This window comes from Corvus cornix, chromosome 2, assembly GCF_000738735.6.
Source record: "Corvus cornix cornix isolate S_Up_H32 chromosome 2, ASM73873v5, whole genome shotgun sequence".
In the NCBI taxonomy this organism is placed as follows: Eukaryota; Metazoa; Chordata; class Aves; order Passeriformes; family Corvidae; genus Corvus; species Corvus cornix.
The window spans coordinates 7483531-7505525 of NC_046333.1; the positions used below are offsets into that span (position 1 = coordinate 7483531).

Here is a 21995-nt window from a genome sequence, read left to right on the forward strand (position 1 = left end):
TTCTAACCTGAATTAAACACAAATGAAAATGACATGCTGCTGAAGACATGGGGCACCTACTGCTTACACAACAAACCCAAGGGCAAAGCTGAGCATCAGCCAAAGCTTCTCCACAAACTTATATTAAGTGTTCACCAAATAAAATACTGTGGGACATTTTTTCCTTTATCCACTGATAATTATCAATGGAAAAGTCAATGAATTAAATGAGAAAGAAACTGAAAAGTCTGTTCATTTGTTAAGTACATGAAGACTACAATATTCTTCCTGGTGCTAAGCATCATGGAATGGTAATGTCCCAGAAAATACTGTTTTAAACTCAAGTTCCTTAACTACATAAACAGAAGCTGGATAGATAGTCCCACCTCCCCAGTACCAGATCAGCCTCTAGAGCATGTGCCCAGGGGTGGTTAAATGTAGCTTTTAGGCTCTCCTTGGTCTGAGTAACCTGAAACCACAGCTCTCAGGTTCAGGAGTGTGTAACATCTATTCCTTTTTAACCTTCAAATCGACACCTGAAATTCAATGAAGAATGCCAGAGGCACATGAAAGACAGGCAGCATTGTTCCAGCCTTGCTGTGAGAATGTTCCTTTGGGAGGAATAAGCCACAGGGGTCTGTTCCCTGCTCTCAGGAACAGGCATTTTTATGCTAGACAGCCCATAGTATGAGCAGCTGGAAAGAAAAGTGCACGCATTCACATTTTGATGGACATTTCAACTATGAAAAGGCAAGGAGTAGATGGCATCAAGAGCATCTGACAAGACAGCTGTCCTCAGAAGAGGACCCCGAATCCCAAGACATACTTGTGAAGGCAGTGAAGCACCTTGTCTTCCCTGACACTTCCACATGCCCAGCATTTTCTATTACCAAACCACATTCCTGTGTAGGCACCCAGAGGGCAGCTGGACCAGATTGTCTCCAGAAGCCCCTTTCAGTCTAAGTTACAAAATTCCCACTTCACATGTGCAAGAAGGGTCCCCATAAAAATACAGAAGGGAAGGTACTAAATTACCCATCTGACCGCTGGGGTCTCCATTTGCTACACAAGACAAAACATGGACAAAAACCTGGTGTGACTGACCCACACAAAGAAGGCATGTGTCCATTTTTATGATCAGCTCAACTGCAGTGTGGATGCAAACGGCAGTGGTAACAGACCCAAAACTGAGTTAGTTAAAAGCTATTTTAAATACTAATATTGCATATACTGAATCTTCTCAAAGAGTTTTTTATTTTTCAACAGCAGATATTTTCCTTCTTCAGGAAAATATGAAGACCACACATTTTTCAAAGCATTTAGTTTTCTAAATGTTTCTAAAATGTTTCTAAAAGTTTCCTACAGGCCCACAAAACAATACCACAGGGATCTGTAAGAAGAATGTTTCAAACTTATGGTTAGGAATAAAGTAGTGCTTATTTCTAAAGCTGAGGGGTATTCAAGCAACAGTGCCCTGAATCCCCATCTAAAACATTAGTACAAATTAAGTTTTGTGAGTTACTAAGCACCTCTTTTCTGAACAGTTTACAAAGTGACTGAGATGCAACTGATCCAGAACACAAGAGGTGTGGCAAGAAGTTTTTCTATAATATAAAATGTTATCTGAGAGTCACCTGTAGTACAAATGAACTGGAAGTTCATCAACCTAAACTGGGATTTACCTACATCAAGATATACTGTGAAAAATTATCAAGTATAAATCTGAAATGGGAAGAAAATTTACAATACAAAAAACATGAGATAGGTGTAAGAGCTGACATGGAAACTGCAGCTTATTCTGAATATGTGGAAAACTACCTCATGCTTTGCATGGTTCACAGAAACTCTGCATGACAAAAATTTACTTCTCTTGTATTTTTTCAAGGTACAATTTTTCATTGTTCATTTCCGCTGATATTTCAGGGTTATCAACTACACTTTTTAATGCATGGTATATTTTTAAATCCTAAAATACATGGCACATATGCCCATGGTTTGAGTTCTTAGTATATATCAGAGAAACAATATAAAGAAATTCCACCCTTAATTTACACTATGTATCCTACTTAAAATTCAGTCAATATTATTACTGATTTTGCGTGTTCTGTCTTAAAAACCCTTATGTGGTCTCATCTACAGAGTATGAGGTACTGACTTAAAAAGTACTAAGCCCTTTGTAAAGGTCTGATGTTGAAACTGAAGAGTGAAACACCTGACCCAAGGTGTGTCAACAGCAACTTCATTCCACTAAAATTCCTTAATTCTGCAAAAGATTCTTTCTCAGATTCCTCAAAATAAAATAGAACATTAGCAGAAAGTACAACCAGGAGCTTCAGCAAAGGCAAGGAGTGATCTTACCAAAATAGCTGTATCTATACAGTAATTCAACATACCATTAGAAGTTCTGGTGACACCTTTAATGGGACTCTCCAAGCATCTAGGGAATGGAGAACAGAACAAAAATGACACCATTGCCAAGTTGTTTATACCTGAGGAGACACGCTCCTACTGATTAAACAGGCACACAAAAATGCTGCAGAACAGAAGACTCTGTGAGCGAAACTCTTACCCAGCAGGTTTAGCACGAGGTGCTGGCTGGGGGAGAGCGGGTCCTGGAGGTTGAACACCGTGTAGCGGCTGTGCTGGATCTGCCGCAGCGCCTCGAAGTTGCCCAGCAGGATGTCACAGAGCCACTGCGCGTTCACACACGGGATCCGCCACTCCTTGGCTTTCTCGTACTTCAACCCGCTGGCCCTTGGTGGGCAGAGAAGAATAAAAATAATATGTATTGCAAAGAAATCGGTAAACTAGCGATTTCTGATAATAAACCTAGAACACCACTATTTCTTTATTGGTGTATTACTTGTTTAAACTCTGACAGAGGAGACACTCTGAAAAATGCTTTTGTACTACGTGTCAGAATCAGTCAGTCAGAGAAGAATTTCTGCTGCAAACAGAATCTTTAGACCTGGATTTAAATTCTCCCTCCTCCAACATTTTAGAACAACTACTTAAAAAAAGGTATTTTATTTATGGATGATCTAAGAGTCACCATCACTTAAGACAAAATAGCAACATTGGAAATTACTTTTCTTTTGCCTGTCTTCAGAAGGCCAAATTTACCATGTAATATGCACTGTAATTTAGTTCAATAAAAAGTATCATTAAGTTTATTGCTACTGAAGTGCAGAATTAATAAAAATTAAAACTTTTATAATGAATCATACGTAGCACCTCACATTCAGAGGCACTACCTGCCAAGAGGCTGCTGAGAAAGCAAGGACTATGGAGTAAAGCACTTACTCTTTACAGATGAGAACTGTATTGCTGCGACACAGATAGCCCGTGTATTTGGCACCTGCTAGGTAGGCCATGAGCTTGAGGTCATCTCTGTCACTATCAACAAATCCTGTCACAGAGATTATCTGCAGACAGAAAGACACAGTTATAAATAACTGAACATTGATAGCACTTACAAAACACCCCCATGGAAAATATTTTTCCATGACTAACTTTTTACATTACAATGAAATGCACAGCATGGTGTATAAGCATTTAATTAAAGCATGGCTTGTAGGATACAAACAGTACAATTTAAAAGTGATTTGTTTATACATAAAAATTTCAGGTTTCTAGCAGTAGCTCTGACTCAGGAAGAATCATTTTCATTCTTCTGGTAATATTTCATTCTTCTTTTTCTTATTTACAGAGACCACAGTTTTATTATGAAAGAGCTCAGAGCTAATTTGCTTCTCTCAGATCTCCCCTCTTCCTTCTGCTGCTATTTATATAGAAGCACAAAAAAAAATGCTTACACTTACTTGCTCTACTCTAAGTATCTGAAAACTGTGTTCTACTCTGCCATGAAGCCAAATAAACTGCACCAGCTGATCACAGGTGGTGAACTGTAATTCTACATCTCCCATTATTATCTTTAATCCTGACAGGTTTTCATTTTTGCCATTCTCTCCTTTTCTTTAGGAAAAGGCAACAGTAATTTTGTTTGAAAGTGTTTATTACATTACATATTACATTTACTACTAACCACTGAGTTCACATGCATGCTGTTACACTCTGATTTACCCAAATCTGTACTTCTTTTTCTGTCAGTCAGGATAGGCTATTAGCAAGGCCATCATCCCATATGTCTGAATCCAGCACAAAGAAATCCAATGCCAAGACATACTTTGGCATCTCGGTTTATACAGCATAGTGCATTCCAAGATGCCTTTGAAAAAACTAAGATTTTTCAACCCAATAAAATTCCACTTCCACACAGCTCCTCATTGCACAGGCAACGGAACTGTGACCTCCTATCCTCTGATTAGTAGCACAGGCTTCTTTTTTAGGTATTTGCTAAGCACTGACTTAGAAAAACCCTCAAAAATCCTCTCAGAATATTGGGTTATGGTAAAGGAAGCACATACTGTTAGATGTGCTGTTGCTCTGCAACATAAAACTGTGCAGCCTGGATTGCTGATACCTTGCTACGTGTAAGTCGTGCAATCTTTGCCCCCTCAGTGTCTGAGAGAGTAACTCACAAAGGCAGGTGTTACTCCTCACTACTCTGAACTCAGGAACACTTGCAAAGCACTGAGAAACACTTAGCAGCAGCACTAGATCAACACAGCACCTTAACAGAAGCTTTTCTTCCAAGGCAAAAGAAACGTGTTTTGCTCTGAGTAAGCATTTTCTAGCTCTGTTTTAATACTGCTCATGTAAAGAAGCAAGCAGTGAAGCAAGCATTCTTTCAAAGTAAGCTTTTTCTTCTTACATGCTGAGAGCATGGCTTTCCTCCTGGTGGAAATGCCACTGGAAAATGAAGGGCTCGATGAGGTGGGACCATTTTCTTCTTCTTCAAGATTGCATTCAGCCAATGTGCTGTAATACATCTCTTCCTTTCTCTTAAAGCCTAGGAATACAGGCACAAACAGCTTTTAAAACCCAAAATACATGTTCATGTTATTTTATTTATATATTAGTTCTATGATTTTAATTTTTTCTTTTTTTTTTACTTTTTCTACAAATCAAAGCTTAGATTTTAATTGTTTTTCTCTACTTTTTAGACTCTTCCTTCTCATAGAATCTTCCTTAGTGCTCTCTGGAACAAGTCTACTACACACACTACGAAAGTTTGTACCCCAAAAAAACCACAAATCATAAAAAACCACATAATAAGAAACTTTGTATTTTCTATCTAAGCATGAAGTGCACAATGCAAAGCCCTGCCTTTCCACTGATAAAATGAAAGCATGTACCAGTACAGGTTCCCAGCTGGCTTACCTGAGCATACATGTTACTGACTTGGCTTTCACAGAGAAGGTGAGTACATCTGCTTGTGAGGGTAGGGTCCACTGTCCCACCATGTGCTTGGATGACCTGGCAAGAGAGCAAACCCAGAACTTCTAGTATGTAACAATTTTTACACTACATTAAGAAACAAAAAAATCTGAAATGAAAGTCCACCCTTTAGGACACTGCCACCATTAGCATCGCTTCACTGAAGAGTTACCCCCCAAAACCAGGTTTGTTATCTAGCTTAAGAAAAATTTTGAAAACAAAAACTGAAATTAAATATGGAGCTTTTCATTGAACAAAAAGTCTATTCTTTAGAATAAATGGGAAAAAAACAAAATAAAGATATAGAAATAAAAATAACCCTTCTCATGTTTTTTATTTCTTGTAGTATAACTATTAAACAATTTTTCATGAACTATTCAATTCTATCTCAGCAATAAACACAAGTGCTGTTAAAAATGTCAACAGCTTACTTGATTATGCAAAATTGTAGGGAAAATTCAACTATAAAATCCATCAGAAGTTTCTGAAGAACATCAAAGTCCTCTTATTTAGGAAAGGATACAATCAGATTTCTCTGAAAAATAGAAGTTGGCAAAAAAATAGAAACACTCTATTCTTCAATCTTATTCACTCAGGTGGATACCTCACAGGCTACTAAATGCCAAAATTATATGCAAAAAAGAATGCTTTTATACAATCAAGTTAAAGATAGACAGCGATGCTTTATTACATTTGCTGTACTACAGCTGCCTGATTAAAAGCATAAATAACTGGGAAATAGTTAAGGCTGCAACTTATTTAGCTCATGTTCTGACTGAACATTTAATTCAACCAGGCTGCACAACTTAAGTATTTTTATTACTTTTTCTGGTCAGCAGCAGTTGAATAATTTTTTTTAGGTTGTAACAGTAGAATCACACAAAAGGATGCCCATAGAAAAGTGAACAGTGCTGAAGTACTTCCAATGTTTTCTTTTAGAATGTAGGGACTATGAAATTATGTTACAGTTTTTTAGAAATACAGCAGAATCTTACCCGTTTCCAGGTCGCTAAGAGCTGCTTGTCAGACATCTGTTCTGGGTAATCAGCAATTGCAAAGACACAGCCCAGTAGGAAATACTCTTCTGGAACTGAAATAGTTTGGCACATAAAGAACAAACAAATACTTAAATGTCTGAAGAGTTCATCTCAGAACACACTTGCTACACTGACTTCTTCCTATTACCAGGTTATAAACTTCCTAAATGTACTCCCTTGGAAAAAGTAGGATCCAAAATTTCAAAGCTGAAAGCCTTTAAGGCACAGCTCAGCCCAGAGTTTGATTTTGTTATGGGCAGTTTTTTTTTCCTGGATGAAGAGGGGCTAAAGGGACAAAAAGAAGGGTCACCAAAAGGAACACATAATACAACTTCCTCTTCTACAAAGATCAGCTATGAATAGCCAAAACTAGTACAGACACAATTCAAAGCAAGGTGTGACAACTTTCTGATATCTTCATTAATTTACTAGTATTTCCAAAGTTGTAGCTGTCCTTCCTGTTCTTACACTCTTTGAAAGCTTCCCCCTCCCCCTCTTCCAAAGAAAAAAAATTTAAAACAATTATGCTATGTATTTACTGTATTTATGTATTGGGTTAAATATTTACTATTTAAAACAACTATGCTATGTATTTACACTGTCCTGAACGTATAGGTTGTGTACTTGTGGTATCAAGTGTGTATTTGAAAAGAGAATGTTCTCAGCACTCTCATGTTTTTCAGATTGCTGGATCATCCTTAGTTATTATTTAAGCATTTGCCTTAAAAATCAGTAAAACCAGTTCTGAGCCAGGAGTGGTATTTCTTACAATCCCATCCTGTAAACACACCATTACTTTTTGATATTCTACCCCATGTCATGCCATTAGCTACTTTTTTCCCGGATCAGAAGGGAATAATTACTAACTCTCCACTGCTGGATCATGCCCAAAAAGCGGCTGCTGCTGCAGTTGCTGCTGTTGCTGCTGGTGGTGTTGTGGCTGCTGGGCTGCAACTGGAAGCTGTAGTGCTTGAGGTGTCTGAGTTAAGTGCTGCGCTGCCTGATTCTGCATTTGCTGTTGCTGATGCTGTTGGTGCAGTCGCTGTAAGTGCTGCTGCTGATGTTGCAGCTGCTGCTGTTGCAGCTGTTGCTGTTGCAGCTGTTGCTGTTGCAGGTTCTGCTGCTGCAGCTGTTGCAGCTGCTGCTGTTGCTGCTGCAGCTGTTGCAGCTGCTGTTGCAACACATGCTGCTGCTGGAACTGGAGCGGCTGCGGAGGGCGGTGCAGCTGCTGCTGCGCATGGAGTGGCTGCTGCGGGAACTGGAGCTGCTGCTGGGAGAACTGGTGCTGCTGATGGACTTGCTGCTGCTGCTGCTGCTGGGGAAACTGGTGAGGCTGCTGCTGTTGGAAAGACTGCTGGGAGATCTGGGGTTGTTGCTGCTGGAGCTGCATAAGTTGCTGAGGTTGAAGGTGTAAAAGAGGATGGTGCTGTTGCTGCTGTGCTTGATGTGACTGCTGCAATAAATGTGTCTCTGGTGTTAGTTTCACTTGACTAAACAGCACCACATTTGGATGTCCCTGTTGGCTATGATTTACTTGTTGTTCTAAACTTTTTGTAGGTGCTGAAAGTGATTGTAATATCTAGAAAACAAAGATTATTTTTGTGACCTTTTGGTTGTAATTTAGTTTTAAAAAAATTTAAAGAACTACTGGGAAAATACAATTCCTAGAAGTAAAGAACCCTATGCCTAAATACCTTGTGAGCTAAACAAAAATCTTTAACTGCTTAATAGCAAAATGAAAAGACAGGACTTACACAAAGAGATGTGTGGAGCTGCATGTGGCTCCTAATAAACGGCAATGCACATTGTAGTAGAATTTAAGATTAAAGCCCATCCCTGTATTATTAATAATTTCTCCAACAGCATTATGACTATTAACACTATATTAATAATTACATCGATCAACTGCAATATTAATTTTAAAATCCCATTGGCCCATTAAATTCAGAGCTTAGTTCTATAGACTTATTTTCACTTAAAAATTGCTAATGATGCCTTCATTAATTAGTGCTGTTTGAAACACGGGAATCTTGTTCTCTTTTGAATCAATTCAGGAATATATAGCTTGTTTTTTAATCTCAATTCCAAAAAACAAAGAAAAACATTGATCTGCTGAGCACTAAGGGTTTCTTGGGAAAAAAAACCAAAACAACCTAACCTCCCTACTTAAGAATACTAGATTTTAGGTTTATATAGAGTGCTGAAGTAATCTGGAATTTAATTTTATTTTTAGAAGTGTAACTCACTGTTAGAAAAATCATTTTACACTAAGCAGACACAAGTTAGGAAGTGAATTTTTAAGCATCAGAAAAGGGAAAATTAGGCAAAGTTCTAATAGATTAGGACGAGTTCTACATATTTATGAAAATATTTTAATATAAACTACGTATTAGAAATGAGGAGCAATAGGAAATTCTAGACTTGCCATTCATAAAGCCTTTTAAACATGAAATCAGCTTTGATGAATCCTGAAAAGCTTGTTTCCTTCAAAAGCGTCACCTTCAACGATGTGCATGTGTGAGAGAGGAACCAAAGCCCACCACTAGAGCACAAAGCCAATTAACTGTATCCTCTCAACCAGACATCCATCAACTCTCCATCAGAGGTGGCTCAAGTGTTTTCACAATGCACATCAAAACATCTCAGGTGTCATCTAAACAATTCTGATGTGGTTGGTATTGCACATGTGCAACCACGATTATCAATGCACCACGATTATCCATCACTCATGTCTCAGCAGCACCACAGTAGAAACACTCAACAACTAAAAATAACACACACAAAAATGTTTCTGGGGTTCGGTATGAGGAGCTACTCTCCACAACAAGTACCAAAAGCCAAAACTACAGAAGCTTCAGGACATGTATTTCAAAATAAAGGGATAAAACTTTCTAAAGTATTCTACGGCTATATTCAGAAAGTAACAATGTATCTGCAAACACCCGATGATGACAGATCTTGCCACTCAGCAGAAATCTGAGGTTCAAACTAGACACTAACTTGCCAACAACGTTCACCAAGACTTGCACTCATCATTCCGGGCACAAAGTAAAAGAGAAGTTATAGAGAGAAAAGTAGTACTGGTATTCCTCCCTCTAGGAAGCAGATTCACAATTCTAAGATGCAAAGCCTTTCTGCCCATGCTGGAGCTGGCACAGCAGCCTGAGACAGTACCTGGTACAGCCCTCGGACACCACAGCCCAGCCCCTACTCCAGCAGACTTTGGGTGAACAGAGACAAGCCAAAGCACACGACCACCAAGTGCCCTGTAGCTCTGCAAATACTACTGACAGAGAAATACTTCCACAGGGACACCACTGATGTGTATTTGACAGCACAGTGACTGGGCTGGAGACCATGTGGTGGCCAACTTACCCATGCTGGCCAACCGAGCAAAAGGTTGGCAGTTCTGCTCAGGCCTTGCCCAGAAGTCTCAGCCCTCAAACACTGAGAAGGCACTGAGAAGAGGAATCTAAGACTCAGATTTAAAATAAAGCCTGTATTTCCATTCCATATTTAGATGTCACATGAATAGCACAGAACCAACATTTTTGAGTGGCACCACATTCTGTGTTTAAGTACTGGCTGGAAGTCTCTATACTATTCAGGTACCTTCCAAAGTTTTACCATCAGATGAACATCCAAAGAAAGGCACCAGTGCAATTATTCACATAAAAGATATGTCTAACATTTACCAGTTAGGTTCTCATGCTCCCTTGCCACAAACATCTAAGAATTTCAATGCTGCAGATGCAGCATGCTCACTTGCTTTTTATCTTCTTGTAGAAAAACATTCAACACAAGAGCTGCAATTATTTCAACTACACAAGTGGCATAAGAAAGTGTAAGTTTGGACTTCTCCATAACAATGTGTATACTATATAACAGCCTAGTGATGCCCAGCAGAACAATGCAGTATAGAACTGAACCTACTGTGGGAACAATCAATTTCACAGTTTTATGTGTTTATAGTATAAATAATTCCTTGCACTGTCTGAGAAGCTTGAAGGATAGGAAATCAGGTGTCCTGAACTAGCAAAATAGTTCTAAATTAATGCTTTTTTTCCCTCTCTTACCAAGAAGTCCTTACTGAAAATCTAAACCATGGTATAGTTATACATAGCTTTACTCTTCTAAACATTTTTTCTAAATGCATTCTTACTTCTGTGAACCTGCTAGAAATTAAGTTACTTATGACGGGGAAAATACGAATTTGGCCACAATTCTAAGTAACAAGGGGACATTTTAACTTTGGGTATTTTAAGAACAGTAAAAGGAAACTGAAGTTCTTGGACACGATAGTTCTTAAGAAAAAGTCCAATAGCTTATAAATTAAAAATCCAACACTTACATGTGCTACATTTGATGGTCTATTAATCTGCTGAATATCAGCACTATTAGTAATATTCCTTAACGTCCGCACGGTTGGACTCCACGTGGCCATCACTTCCTGGCGGTCAGAACTTTGGGCACCTTGTACTGAAGCCATGAGGTTGCCTCTCATATCAGGAGGCAAAATGTTACCTGGCACTGGTGGGACATTGGCACACAAATTAATCAACCCGGAGTCTTTCCCTTGAGGCAACCTACGCTTTGCTGCAGATGCCTGTGGGACTTCAGCTGGTGTCCAATTCAAATTCCTTTCTTGCTTTTCTGGAGAGGAATCGGAAGAATCATCGAACATCAGTTCCCCTTTTGCCTTATCAGCAGTAGTAGATTTTGGTGAAAAAGCTTGATCACCCAAAGGAGATCCTTCTCGAGAAGATGCTGGGCTTGATAATTTTTCATCAGTACTAGCCTCATTTTGTGAATCTTGTTCTTCATTTTCTGCTTCTTCCTCCTCTTCCTCTTCCTCCTCTTCTTCCTCCTCGTATATAATTAAACGAGGATGATAAGGAGTCTCTTCTTTTTTACTCTTATCAGCTATAGAATCCAGTACCCAGTCTGGGGTCACAATTTTGATGCTGTCCCGTTTATAAGCACATTCATATTTTTCCTGGGGGGGAAAAAAAATTATTTAAAGACAAAAAAATTGCAAATAAGCTCTTTGAGATCAAGACTTGAGCATGGAGAAGAAGATCACAAGAGGCTGTCCAATACCGGAGTGATCTTGCCCAGATCCAACAGGACACACTCCACACTACTGTGCAGAACCACAAGTTCCAAGATTAAAACAAAAAACCCCAGATTCTCCACATTTACAATATTAAGGACTCAGAGACACAACTGCAGAAGACAAATGTCTTCACTTGCAAAATTCTTCTCTAACCCAATCACCAAGATTGCAACCCAGCAGCGAGGAACATCACAGTCAGTACTAAAATTCAGGTGATTTTAGGTGGACATTAAGGCAAGTCTAAATACAGTTTATGTTTTGTCCCCTATTAAAAAAAAAAAGTAAAAAAACCCAGCCCCACTATGGAAAAGCATTTGGGGAAAAAGTCAATTTCATAATAAAGCAGAGACAAATTTTTAAAAGGTGATCACTGAAAAAAAAGCATTTCAGCAGGAATACAGCTTAAATCTGAAAGCTTCACCATTTCCTTTACTAATAAATAGATTAGACACAGAATCTATTAGAATCTAAATAGTGTTCTATTTGTTGGAATATCCTCTTTGATGGAAACCCCTCACATACATCAAAACAGTACAGAAAAAAAACTTTCTTTCAAAAATTTGAAACTTATTTCAGTATCTAATATTTAAAAGTGATTGAGCTGGTATTTTCTTTTATGTCAAACAACTTAAATTAACAACAAGCACATTCAGAGTGATTCTCTGGAGTTATTTCCTACAATGAAACTGTCATTCATACATAATAAAAGATTGGAGATGAAACCAAGTTTATTTGCCAACACGAGTTTTTATTCTTTCTTTCTGGTGAGAATTATTAACAATCTTGTTTTATCATCCTGTGTCTAGTCAGAGCAATCAAGTAAGGTTTCCTAGTGACAGAATTGTTCTCGTTACGAACTGCTGCAGGTTCCCCTGTAGTGTATCAGAGCAGCAGGACTGGAAGCAAAAAGTAATCATCCCATAAAATTGTTCCCATTCAATGACTATGTGCATTAAAATATTTGTACCCTACAGACAGGAAATGCTAATACCTTGTTAAGTTTCTTGACTGGCAAGCTAAAGACAATATCCTTTGTTCTAAAAAGCTTATTATTTAAGCTTTTAAGTAAGTTATTAAAGTTATGATTCTTAATGTATTTCATTGCCTCTTACAAACAAAATTTTAGGTAATAAAGCTTTATCCAAGCATTATATTTTATTGCGATGAAAGGGACAACTAGAATGGTGCTTGACACCCTTCTAAATAGTCCACAGAAGAAAGATCAAGCACTTAATAAAAAGTCAAAATCAACACGCACACATATTCACCAAAAAGAACGCAGCCCTACAAAGTTTCCTATATTTTAAAGAAGGAAAAGCATTCATCTCCCATAGCCACACCTTCTCTTCTCCCAATGCCAGCCCATGTTTTATTCTTCCATTTTTCAATTTGGTCCTTCATTTTTCTTCATTGATTCTGTGTCTGTGGATTTATAAATCACAATCACTAATGACTGTGACATATAAAAATTGGGCTAAGACAAACAAGAAAAATAATAAAATTCTTTATTCAAACAGGAACTCAAATACCAGCGTGAAACTGGACATCTTTTGAATTAATCAGGCTTAAAGCCATGCAGAAAATAACTACAAACTTGTCAAAGTCACCCCAAGACAAAACTGAATAGCTGCAATGCGTAATTTTGCTGAATTTAGTTGTTAATGAACAGTCTTAAGAATTCTAACTTCAGGGAGATGGAAAATTTTTGACTGTTTGAAGCCAAATGAGAACTACAAGAAGAATTGTGTATGTAAAAAACTCCTACCCCCTTTGGCTCAGGCACAATCAAATGAGTACACTTCTTATTGAGGCTCAGCTGGCAATTCCCTCCATAAAAAGTAATCAAAGCCCACAGCGTACTTCGGTCTTCAGATGAAACCTAAAAGGAAGGTAGAAAAGCCTTTCAGTTCTGTGCACCCAGCTGTCTACAGCTGGAAGAATGTTAGTAATCCACAACATACCATTTACAAGGCTGGCTAATGTATTACCTATCACTTTTAAATACCAAATTAGCATGAAAGAGAGAAAAAAGGATGACAAAGACACACAACAAGAAAAACAACTGAAGAGTAATTTTTAACCTGCACAGAGACAGAGAAAACAAAGAGAAAAAAAAGTCATAGTACAACAGAAGAACTGGTATCTCTCCTTAAAAAAGCAAAGCATCACACATGTAATGCACATTGGAGTAGACTGAAATATGGTTCACTTCTTACCTGAGAGAGACAAGCAGTGACTCCAAAGAAGATCTGACATGATTCTGGAGAAAAGCCATTTACACTGGAAAGTAGGTGTCAAGGATGCAAAATAATTAGATGAAAGTTTCCTGAGTGACATTAGAAGGAAATTAAACAGTCTGTGTAGTACTTCTCAGATAATACCAAGTATTTGACCATTCAAACACTTTAATCTTTGAAAGCACATTTGCTGTTTGCAATTGAAGTTGTATGCGGCAAGAAAAAACCTGATGTTCAACTGAATCAGGACACCTGTAACATTATGATCAATTTTGGTAACACTCTAAACCAGAACTGACCTGGGAAAGACAGACAGACCACTGGACTTCAGCAACTTCCCTCCCTTTTCCACACTTTCATATGCTCTTATGCTTACGATCCCTGCCCATTTGTCAGAAAAAAAACGACTACAGAGACAGGTGTACATTGTGTCACAAGTAGACAGAGATTTTTTAAATGAAACAAAATTATTTTCCCCGTGATGTTGACAGATACATCAGCAACACTCAAGTTCTGAGGCCCAGAAGAGACAGCACACAGCAAGCTGATGACGAAGCCCAGAGCAATTTAAAACTTAAGAATAAATAACTGCCATTACCCAGAATACCTCAAGGAGTTCAAGCCTGATGAACATCCTAAATTGTTCTCCATTTCATCCAAGGCAGAAATTCAGTACTGGATCTTTCGTAAGGGTACATGTGTCTACTCCCTGCCTGAGTACCTACTGCGAGCACATAAAGCACAAACAGTCGGTATTTAACTTTTAAGAGGTTGATCAGTTTACCTGGAGCTTGCACTCTCTAAAGAACAGGAGTGAAACAGACTCTCTTAAAACAGTTACAAGTAGCATAACAATAAAACAAAAGAGGGAATACAGCAAAACTCACTTTTTTTCCTGCCAGCAACAAAACTCCAGAAGTGCTCTTTTATCTGTACAAGACCATGGAAAAATACACCCTCCTCATTCTTGCTTTTGCTGTGAAAGAAATTGCCAGCCTCCTTTGCGGCATTATAGCCAAGGTTTTCACACATGAAACTCTTTTTCCTTCTTCACTAAGTCTGCTTCCAGCTTCATTTTTCTGCTACTTCCCTTCCACTGCAGGTTAGTCAGACCTTGCAAACATCAGTGGCAAGGCACAGGAGAACACTCTGCCTTCCTAAGTTCTTCCCTGGTGAAAACAACTTCCACTAAGAAACAGACAAAATTACTGTGCTTTTACATTGTATTAAATCTTTCTATATTAAACTTTACCTTTAGCAACTGAGAGGCAAATGCCCATCAAATAAGCACCAGAATTGGTAAGGCAACATAAAATCCTTAAGGCTCTTATTAGATCCATATGTCTAACTGACACAAGATGTTTCTAGGACTTGGTTCTTCAGAAATTCAATGACCACTTCGAGTATTACCAAATTAAAACATAAACAAAAGACAAAAATGCACAGTCTCAAACTTCTGCCTAAACTGTGTCCAAAAGCTGTCAACTGGAAAAACTAAGCTATTCCTATTAACAACTGTATTTTTTTCATTATGGCAGTACCTAAATCCCTAATGAAAGGCCAGATGTCACTGCACTAGAAGTCATAAAGAGACTGAAACAGGATAAAACAAAGTTAAGACTTAACAACCCATTTTAGTGAGCACAATAAGACTCAGAGTAAAACCTAAACCCACCATGCTCTAAGGACATGAAGTGCTAGAAACTCAAAAGTCCAAGGACATATTTATTGCTGACAGGTGTACAAAACTTCCTTCTTCCATGCAACTGAAGAACAAGACCCTACTGAGACCTGGTCTTTTCATTTGCCCATTCCAATGTTCCCACAATAAAGACTTCCTGAGCAATAGCCATTGAGGGCTACATTCCCACATTTATTGCTACAATTTAGTTATGGACTGCATCACTCTGCTGTTTCATGTTTATTTCTCTTCTGGGTATCCAATAACGTCAGCTCTTAAGAGCACCCTTTTAAAAAACCCTGGTTGCAGATGGAAGACAAATTTTTTAATAGTGCAACTTCTTCATGTGAAAGAACGTCAATAATGAAATGCTAGGTTACTTAAACCTGAAAATGTAGATAATTCCAAGGGTTTTTCTTGTGAACACTCCTCATGGACACAAAAAAGTTTAGAGACGTGTGACATAAGCAACTAAACACTCTCATCCTGATGATGAAAGGACAATAAACACATTTATTATGTCCAGACAAAAATGACCACTAGCCTAGACCACACCACAGAAACACAGTGCGATGCACAGGCACGCACCTTAAACTACTGGGTATAAAACAGGAATTCTGAATCCCTGAAGCACATTAAGGCCTGAATTCCTAATATGAACACCTGGATTCTTGCACCTACCACCTCTTGTTTTCCATTTCATAACAGTTGTCCTCTAAGTGCCTGTGAAACACAAAATAGGCAAAGGGACAGGAAAACTGAAGACAAAGAAGCTCCAAGCACACTGCAATCTTGGCAGGCAGAACACCTGCAATCATTTTAGAAATTTAAGCAGTACCTATTTGAAACAGTCTTGAATCCTTCAATGGTATCCATGTTTTCTACAGATTTTTGAACTTAAAAGGATACGGCAGAAGAGCTCCACAGCGAACAGACAAGATCACCCAGGAAGGCTGAAGAAAACAAAACCCACAAGACATTAAAAACCTTGGTCTAAATGAATTACCTTCCAAGTTCATGCTATAGCTAGTTTTAATACATGTTTTCCAGATTTGGAAGTCTAAGTGTTTCACAGACACTGCACCTAGTCTACAAAAAAGACTTCATTTATTTGCAAGAGTTTGCATAAAGACAGCTCAAAGGTTGTGTAGCAACCCTCTTCTCCCATGCCATTTACAGCATTTATTCATCCTCTCCCTTTTTGCAGTTCTCCTTGCCTGTAAGAAAAAATAATTCAGATAATCCCACCCTACACGCATCACCAAGGAGTGAAGAACCCTAACCTTACACAGAATGAGTTTTCTAAAGACAGAACAGTGCTGGCTGCTGAGCAGTGATGGCCTCTACCTGACAGTATTCTGGGACAGAAGGGCTCAAAGGGACACAGGGAGGTGGCAGCAAATGAAGGAGATGTAGGACACTGGTCCCAATTCAACAGAGTAAGGAAGAATGGGCAAAGAGTAACATCACATTCAGTATAAAATTACTTTCCCTCAAAGACAAGCAAAAGAATATATTGTGGCAACAGTGTTTTATGGCATCCCAGTTCTCGTTATTCTCTTTCCCTTGTAAGGAATAATACAAAAAATAGCTAAAAACACTTAACTTCTAACTCCCCAATCCTCAGGGAAAAAAAAAAAGGGTATTTTCCTTCCTTAAGTTTTTATCTTCCTTTTTCCCTATAACCAGCTACTTTTGCCTCTGACTTTCAGTCCCTTAATACTTAGTCTGATCTTCCTGATTACAAATCATGCTGTGATGTTTTCAGGTCAAACTAAGTGACATTAGTGAAAGATCTGCTCTCATCTGGCAAATGAGATGGCAGTTATGAAGCAAATTAAATTATCTGAGTGGCATTAGAAAGCAGGAACTGCTCTCTATGACATTGATGTCCCTCCTTCTCATGAAAATGGCAGCAGTTTCCTTGTTTATGAAGTTAAAATTACACCAAAAAGCATTTCAGAAAAAGGAACTAAAAATTAACCAGCACACCCATTAAAACCATAAGGGTCCCTAGCCAAAGCACCTTTCATTTTTTAGAATTAATTCACAGTTCTACACCATCAGGTGAACTCTTATGACAAAACCTATCAAAATTCTCTACTGCCACCTGTACCCATATGGAAAAAATAAACCAAAATCATGTACCCAAAGGTACCAGCACTGAAATTCTAGTGTTATTTCTTCCAATCTCTCTCATGACTTCCAGAGTGACAAGTTCACATTTGCAAAGACGAAGCCCATAATTTTTCACTGAAAAAATATCCCACTATTGCAAGGTAGTAACAAAATACTGCTTTTTCAGTGTAAGAAAGTGTAATTCCAGTGTAAGAAAGAAAAAAAAAAGACTAAAAAACCCCTTAAAAAACTAAAATAAAGAGGAAAAACCCCCTAATTTTCTACAAGTTCCTGTAGTCTGTAATTAGCATAGTATACATATGCAGAATCAATAAAATAATTTTGCACCTTGCCAATTATATATGTGTTTAAAAACACCCCTCAGTAATCTACTACTTACTCTAAATTAAAGTTTTCTGTTGCCAGAAGCTTGTAAGAACCTTCCCATCACAAATATTTCTAAAGTAGAGCTAGCAGGACATCATCTCACAGATGATAGATACAATAGAGCAACAACAGAAAGGTGAGAACAGAACTGTAATAGAAGTCAAGTGAGGATAAAAGTTTGTGTAACAAGAAGGTAACATTTTTAAAGACCCGTTTTATTTGGTCATCATCCAAAGATGAATATTTTGTTACAACAATAAAATATCTATGTCAGTACTTTGACAATATCATGGATGGATGAGTCACTCACTTTTACCACAGGGAGATCAAAAACTTCTCGAGATTCTCCAACTTCTGGATTGTCCCCATCTTCTGAAATAATATGTGAGGCCAGTGCATTGTAAGAAACTTCCTTTGCTTTCCCAGCTTTCAGAAGTTGGATAACCTAAAGCCAAAGGAGAACAGGGAAAAGCCAACAATTTTTAGCAACTGTTATAGGAGAAAAACATTACTGCAAGAAGAAACTAACACTGGATGGATGCATTAATATGACCACCTCTCTTGGCTGTCCTCTTGTAGGTGGCCGGCACTTTCCTGAAGTTGCCAAACATACTACATTTAAAAACCTGACTGCCAAAGGTTTACATCTCTTCTATATTTTCATCATTCCATCTGAACATCTACTTTTCAAAATAACTGAGAATGAGGTAGGAGTTGGGGAAATGTTAAGGTTTTCCAAAATACGTATTCCTAAAAAAACATATGAAAACAAATTTCCCTCAAGCAGGGAAAGAAAGCTCTTCTAAGTGTTTGGTTTTGCATAGGATAGCTCTGGAAGTGTTTCAATATACCTTAAAGTAGGAGGTTGAATTCTAAGGACTAAGTGATTTAGCAAAATATAGAAAAAAAAAAACATAAGTAGGACTCACGCTCCCTAAATTTACCTTTAGGAGCTGGAACTGAAGTGCCTCACTCCACTGCTCTGTGCTGAGAGAACGCAAAACACCTCCCAACCACCAAAGCACATCTCACTCCCAGTTTTGCAAGGCCCAAATAGCAGATGCTGCTTTAAGAGTTCACTGTTCTCTCAGCTCTGCTGTAGAGATCTGTGTGATGAATCCAGCCCTGTGCCCCAAAAAACAAGACTTTCATTCGAACAGAGAACGAAGGTAGTGAGGCGTAGAGGGGAAGAAGAGAGAAATGTTTTAAAACATTACAGTCTAGAGTTCAAAAGTTCAAAATGCCAATTAAGATCATTGTTTCATTTCCCTTTTATTATTCCGAAATAATGATTTAGAACAAAACTGGTGTGATGTTCATCTTCCAAAACCTGCCAGGGACAGATGCCTATCTCTGCAAACCTGCTGGGGACATTCCCTTCAAAACAGGATGCTCTGCCCACAACAGTGAACAGCAGAGAGCAAGGCAATGCATTCATCAAACAAAATACTAATTAATTGGTCCTTAAGCAATTACTTACTACCCTGTACACTCACTAGGACAAAGAAGCACTGAAAAAGAGACTCTCCCAAAACACAGCATCAGGCTATTTTATAAAGCATTTCTGCTAAGCACAGAAACAAAGATAGAAAAATCATCACTCACTGAGGAGGCAATTTTGGCATTTGCTGGCTGAAGTACCTGACTTTAAAACTCCATTTGAAAAAACAAAAACCAACTTTTTTTCTGCAATGGATGAATATTACCAAAAGAATTACCCTAAAATAACCCCACAGACAGAAGCAGGAGTGAATGCTTCCATTTTGCACACCAATCCCCTAAATACACCTTCCTGCGTGAAATCCAGTTAACCATAAAGAAACACAGGATACTATCATTCCAGTGGGGGAAGCTAAATCCAAATAAAGCACTTTTGAAAACAGAAGGTATTTAAGAAGAGTCTCAGCACACAAACTCCTTGTCTCACACAGTTACAATCCCATTCAACTGCTCATTTAGGGGAAGGCTAAAAAAAGAAGTGAACGTCATGAAAACTGAGAACCCAAATCTGACAGCATCAGAAAGAAGCTATAAATAATGTGCTAAAACTATGATTTTTTTTAATATCAAAACAATGTTGCACTACAGAACTTGTGCAAAACGTCTGCTTATACAAAATGTTACACTGCTTTCATGTAGTAGTTTAAACACTAAAAATACGATACATAATTATTCATTTGATTATTTTATGTGTCATGAAAAACATTCTTCCTAATTTAGCTTATGTCAACTTCAAAACTCCTCTCAGAATACACAACTTCTTCAGATTAAGTAGTGCCTGGACTGAAAAGTTGTATTGGCACAATTAAAGAACTCACTTATACTGGTATCAGCCATATATCTGTACCTAGAAGATAAAATGCTGAAAAGCCTTAACATGAACACCATAAAAATCCTGCATTTCAGGTATTGGTTTATACCCATTAAATGAAATTTCTTTTTGGGGGGGAGGAATAAAAACTTTATCTTGTTCTCTCCCACTAAAATCTGTGCTGGAAGAAACAAGAGGAATAGTTCAAAACTAAGAAGTTGGACAATGGGCATAAAAAAATAAATTAAACAAGATAACCAAAACCCAAATATCCTGTTCAAAGACCTTGTGCTGCATTGCATTAGTTTTTATCTCTTTCTGATGGAAATATTGATTTTAACTGGTGTTTCCAAAGCACAATGGTCTGGGTTTTATATGTTTGAGGAAAGCAGGAAGAGCATTTATCAAAAGAAAAGGAGTAGCTGACATCTACTCATCAGCCTCAGTAAGGTGTGAGCAGCAAAGTGCACCCAATGGAATGGAACGGATTTAAAGTTGAGAGCCAGCCTAATTCTCCATCATTTGCCAAAGAACACCTAGGCACAATTCCAGACTTTTGTTTCCCTTCCAATTTATGCTGCATATGCTTTAATAGGCAGTGGTTTGCAGTTATTCACCTGAATAAATTACTTTTTTTTCCCTTACTCTTGGATTTGTTTTGATTAGCGTGCTCACTTGTGCTAGGGCTGTTTTAATATTTACTACAGTAACTGGTTTTCTGTGAAACCATTTGGAAATATAAGCTGATCAAAGTGTGCTCCTCCCCAGAAAATGAAGGAGGAAACTTCTTTGCAAAAAATCAAGCTGGCATCCACTTGTATATGAAGCAGTAAAAAGCGCCAAATATAGTTGTAATTTTTGTATCAGTAATGGGACAAATTTCACTCTAAGAATGGTTTGGGTTTGATTTATAATTCCTGCATTCTGTCTTGGCTCAAAACACACCTGATAAATGCTCCTTGTACTCAGGTGCCCCAGGGTACCACAGAGGATGTCCACAGGAGTGGGTGTCCTGGTCTCAGCAAGGATAAGAGCTAATTTATTCTCAGTAGCTGCTACAGTTCTGTGTTTTGGATTCAGAATGGGATAATGTTGATAACACGTTGATGTTTTGGTTTTTGCTAAGTCCTGTTAACACTAAATCAAGGACTCTTTTTTTGTGTCTCATGCTCTGCCAGTGAGGAGGTACAAAAAACGCTGGGAAAGAGCACAGCCTGGGCAGGTGACCCAAACTGGCCAAAGGGATATTCCACACCAAAGCATGTCATGCCCAGGATATAAATCAGGGGAGTTACCCAAAAAAAAGACTGATCTGGGTTCAGGAACGAAGTCTGGCATCAGTCAGCAGACGGTGAGCAATTCTATCGTGCATCCCTTGCTTGGGGTTTTCTTTCTTTCCCTTTTTCTTATAATTATTATTTACTATTACATCTTACCTGGTTTTCAGGTAAGATATTTATATCTCAACCTACAAGCTTAATTTTTGATTCTCCTCCCCATTCCACTGGGTAGGGGGTGAGAGAGCAGCTGTGCTGTGCTTAGTTGCCAGCTGGGCTTAAGCCAGTACACAGGGTTCTCCCAAGAGCTGGCCCTGAGCTGAGCCCAGCCCAGCTCCTCGTTCTGACCCAGCTCTGCCACCCAACCCAGGCAGAGGAAAATTCAATGCACTGAGTGTGGAGCAAATCAAAGCCCTATGACAATGACTCTGACTGCAAAGAAGAATAAAATTTAACATGAGAAAGAAAACCAGTTTAAGAGAATGCTTGTCTACTTGCTCTATGGGAAAGCT

The 21995-nt window shown here is 38.3% G+C and overlaps 1 protein-coding gene across 1 annotated transcript in view; it reads right to left on the reverse strand.

Moving 5' to 3' along the window:
• Positions 1-21995, reverse strand: part of PAXIP1 (PAX interacting protein 1) — a 32756-nt gene that overhangs the window by 9119 nt on the left and 1642 nt on the right. The window contains exons 2-13 of the mRNA XM_039549429.1: positions 18206-18340; positions 16300-16343; positions 13689-13752; positions 13238-13351; positions 10708-11352; positions 7224-7935; positions 6315-6409; positions 5263-5358; positions 4754-4891; positions 3283-3404; positions 2549-2733; positions 2373-2416 (exon numbers count right to left, since the gene is read on the reverse strand). Coding sequence (XP_039405363.1) covers positions 2373-2416; positions 2549-2733; positions 3283-3404; positions 4754-4891; positions 5263-5358; positions 6315-6409; positions 7224-7935; positions 10708-11352; positions 13238-13351; positions 13689-13752; positions 16300-16343; positions 18206-18340 — 2394 coding nt within the window. The remainder of the gene's footprint in view (positions 1-2372; positions 2417-2548; positions 2734-3282; positions 3405-4753; positions 4892-5262; positions 5359-6314; positions 6410-7223; positions 7936-10707; positions 11353-13237; positions 13352-13688; positions 13753-16299; positions 16344-18205; positions 18341-21995) is intronic.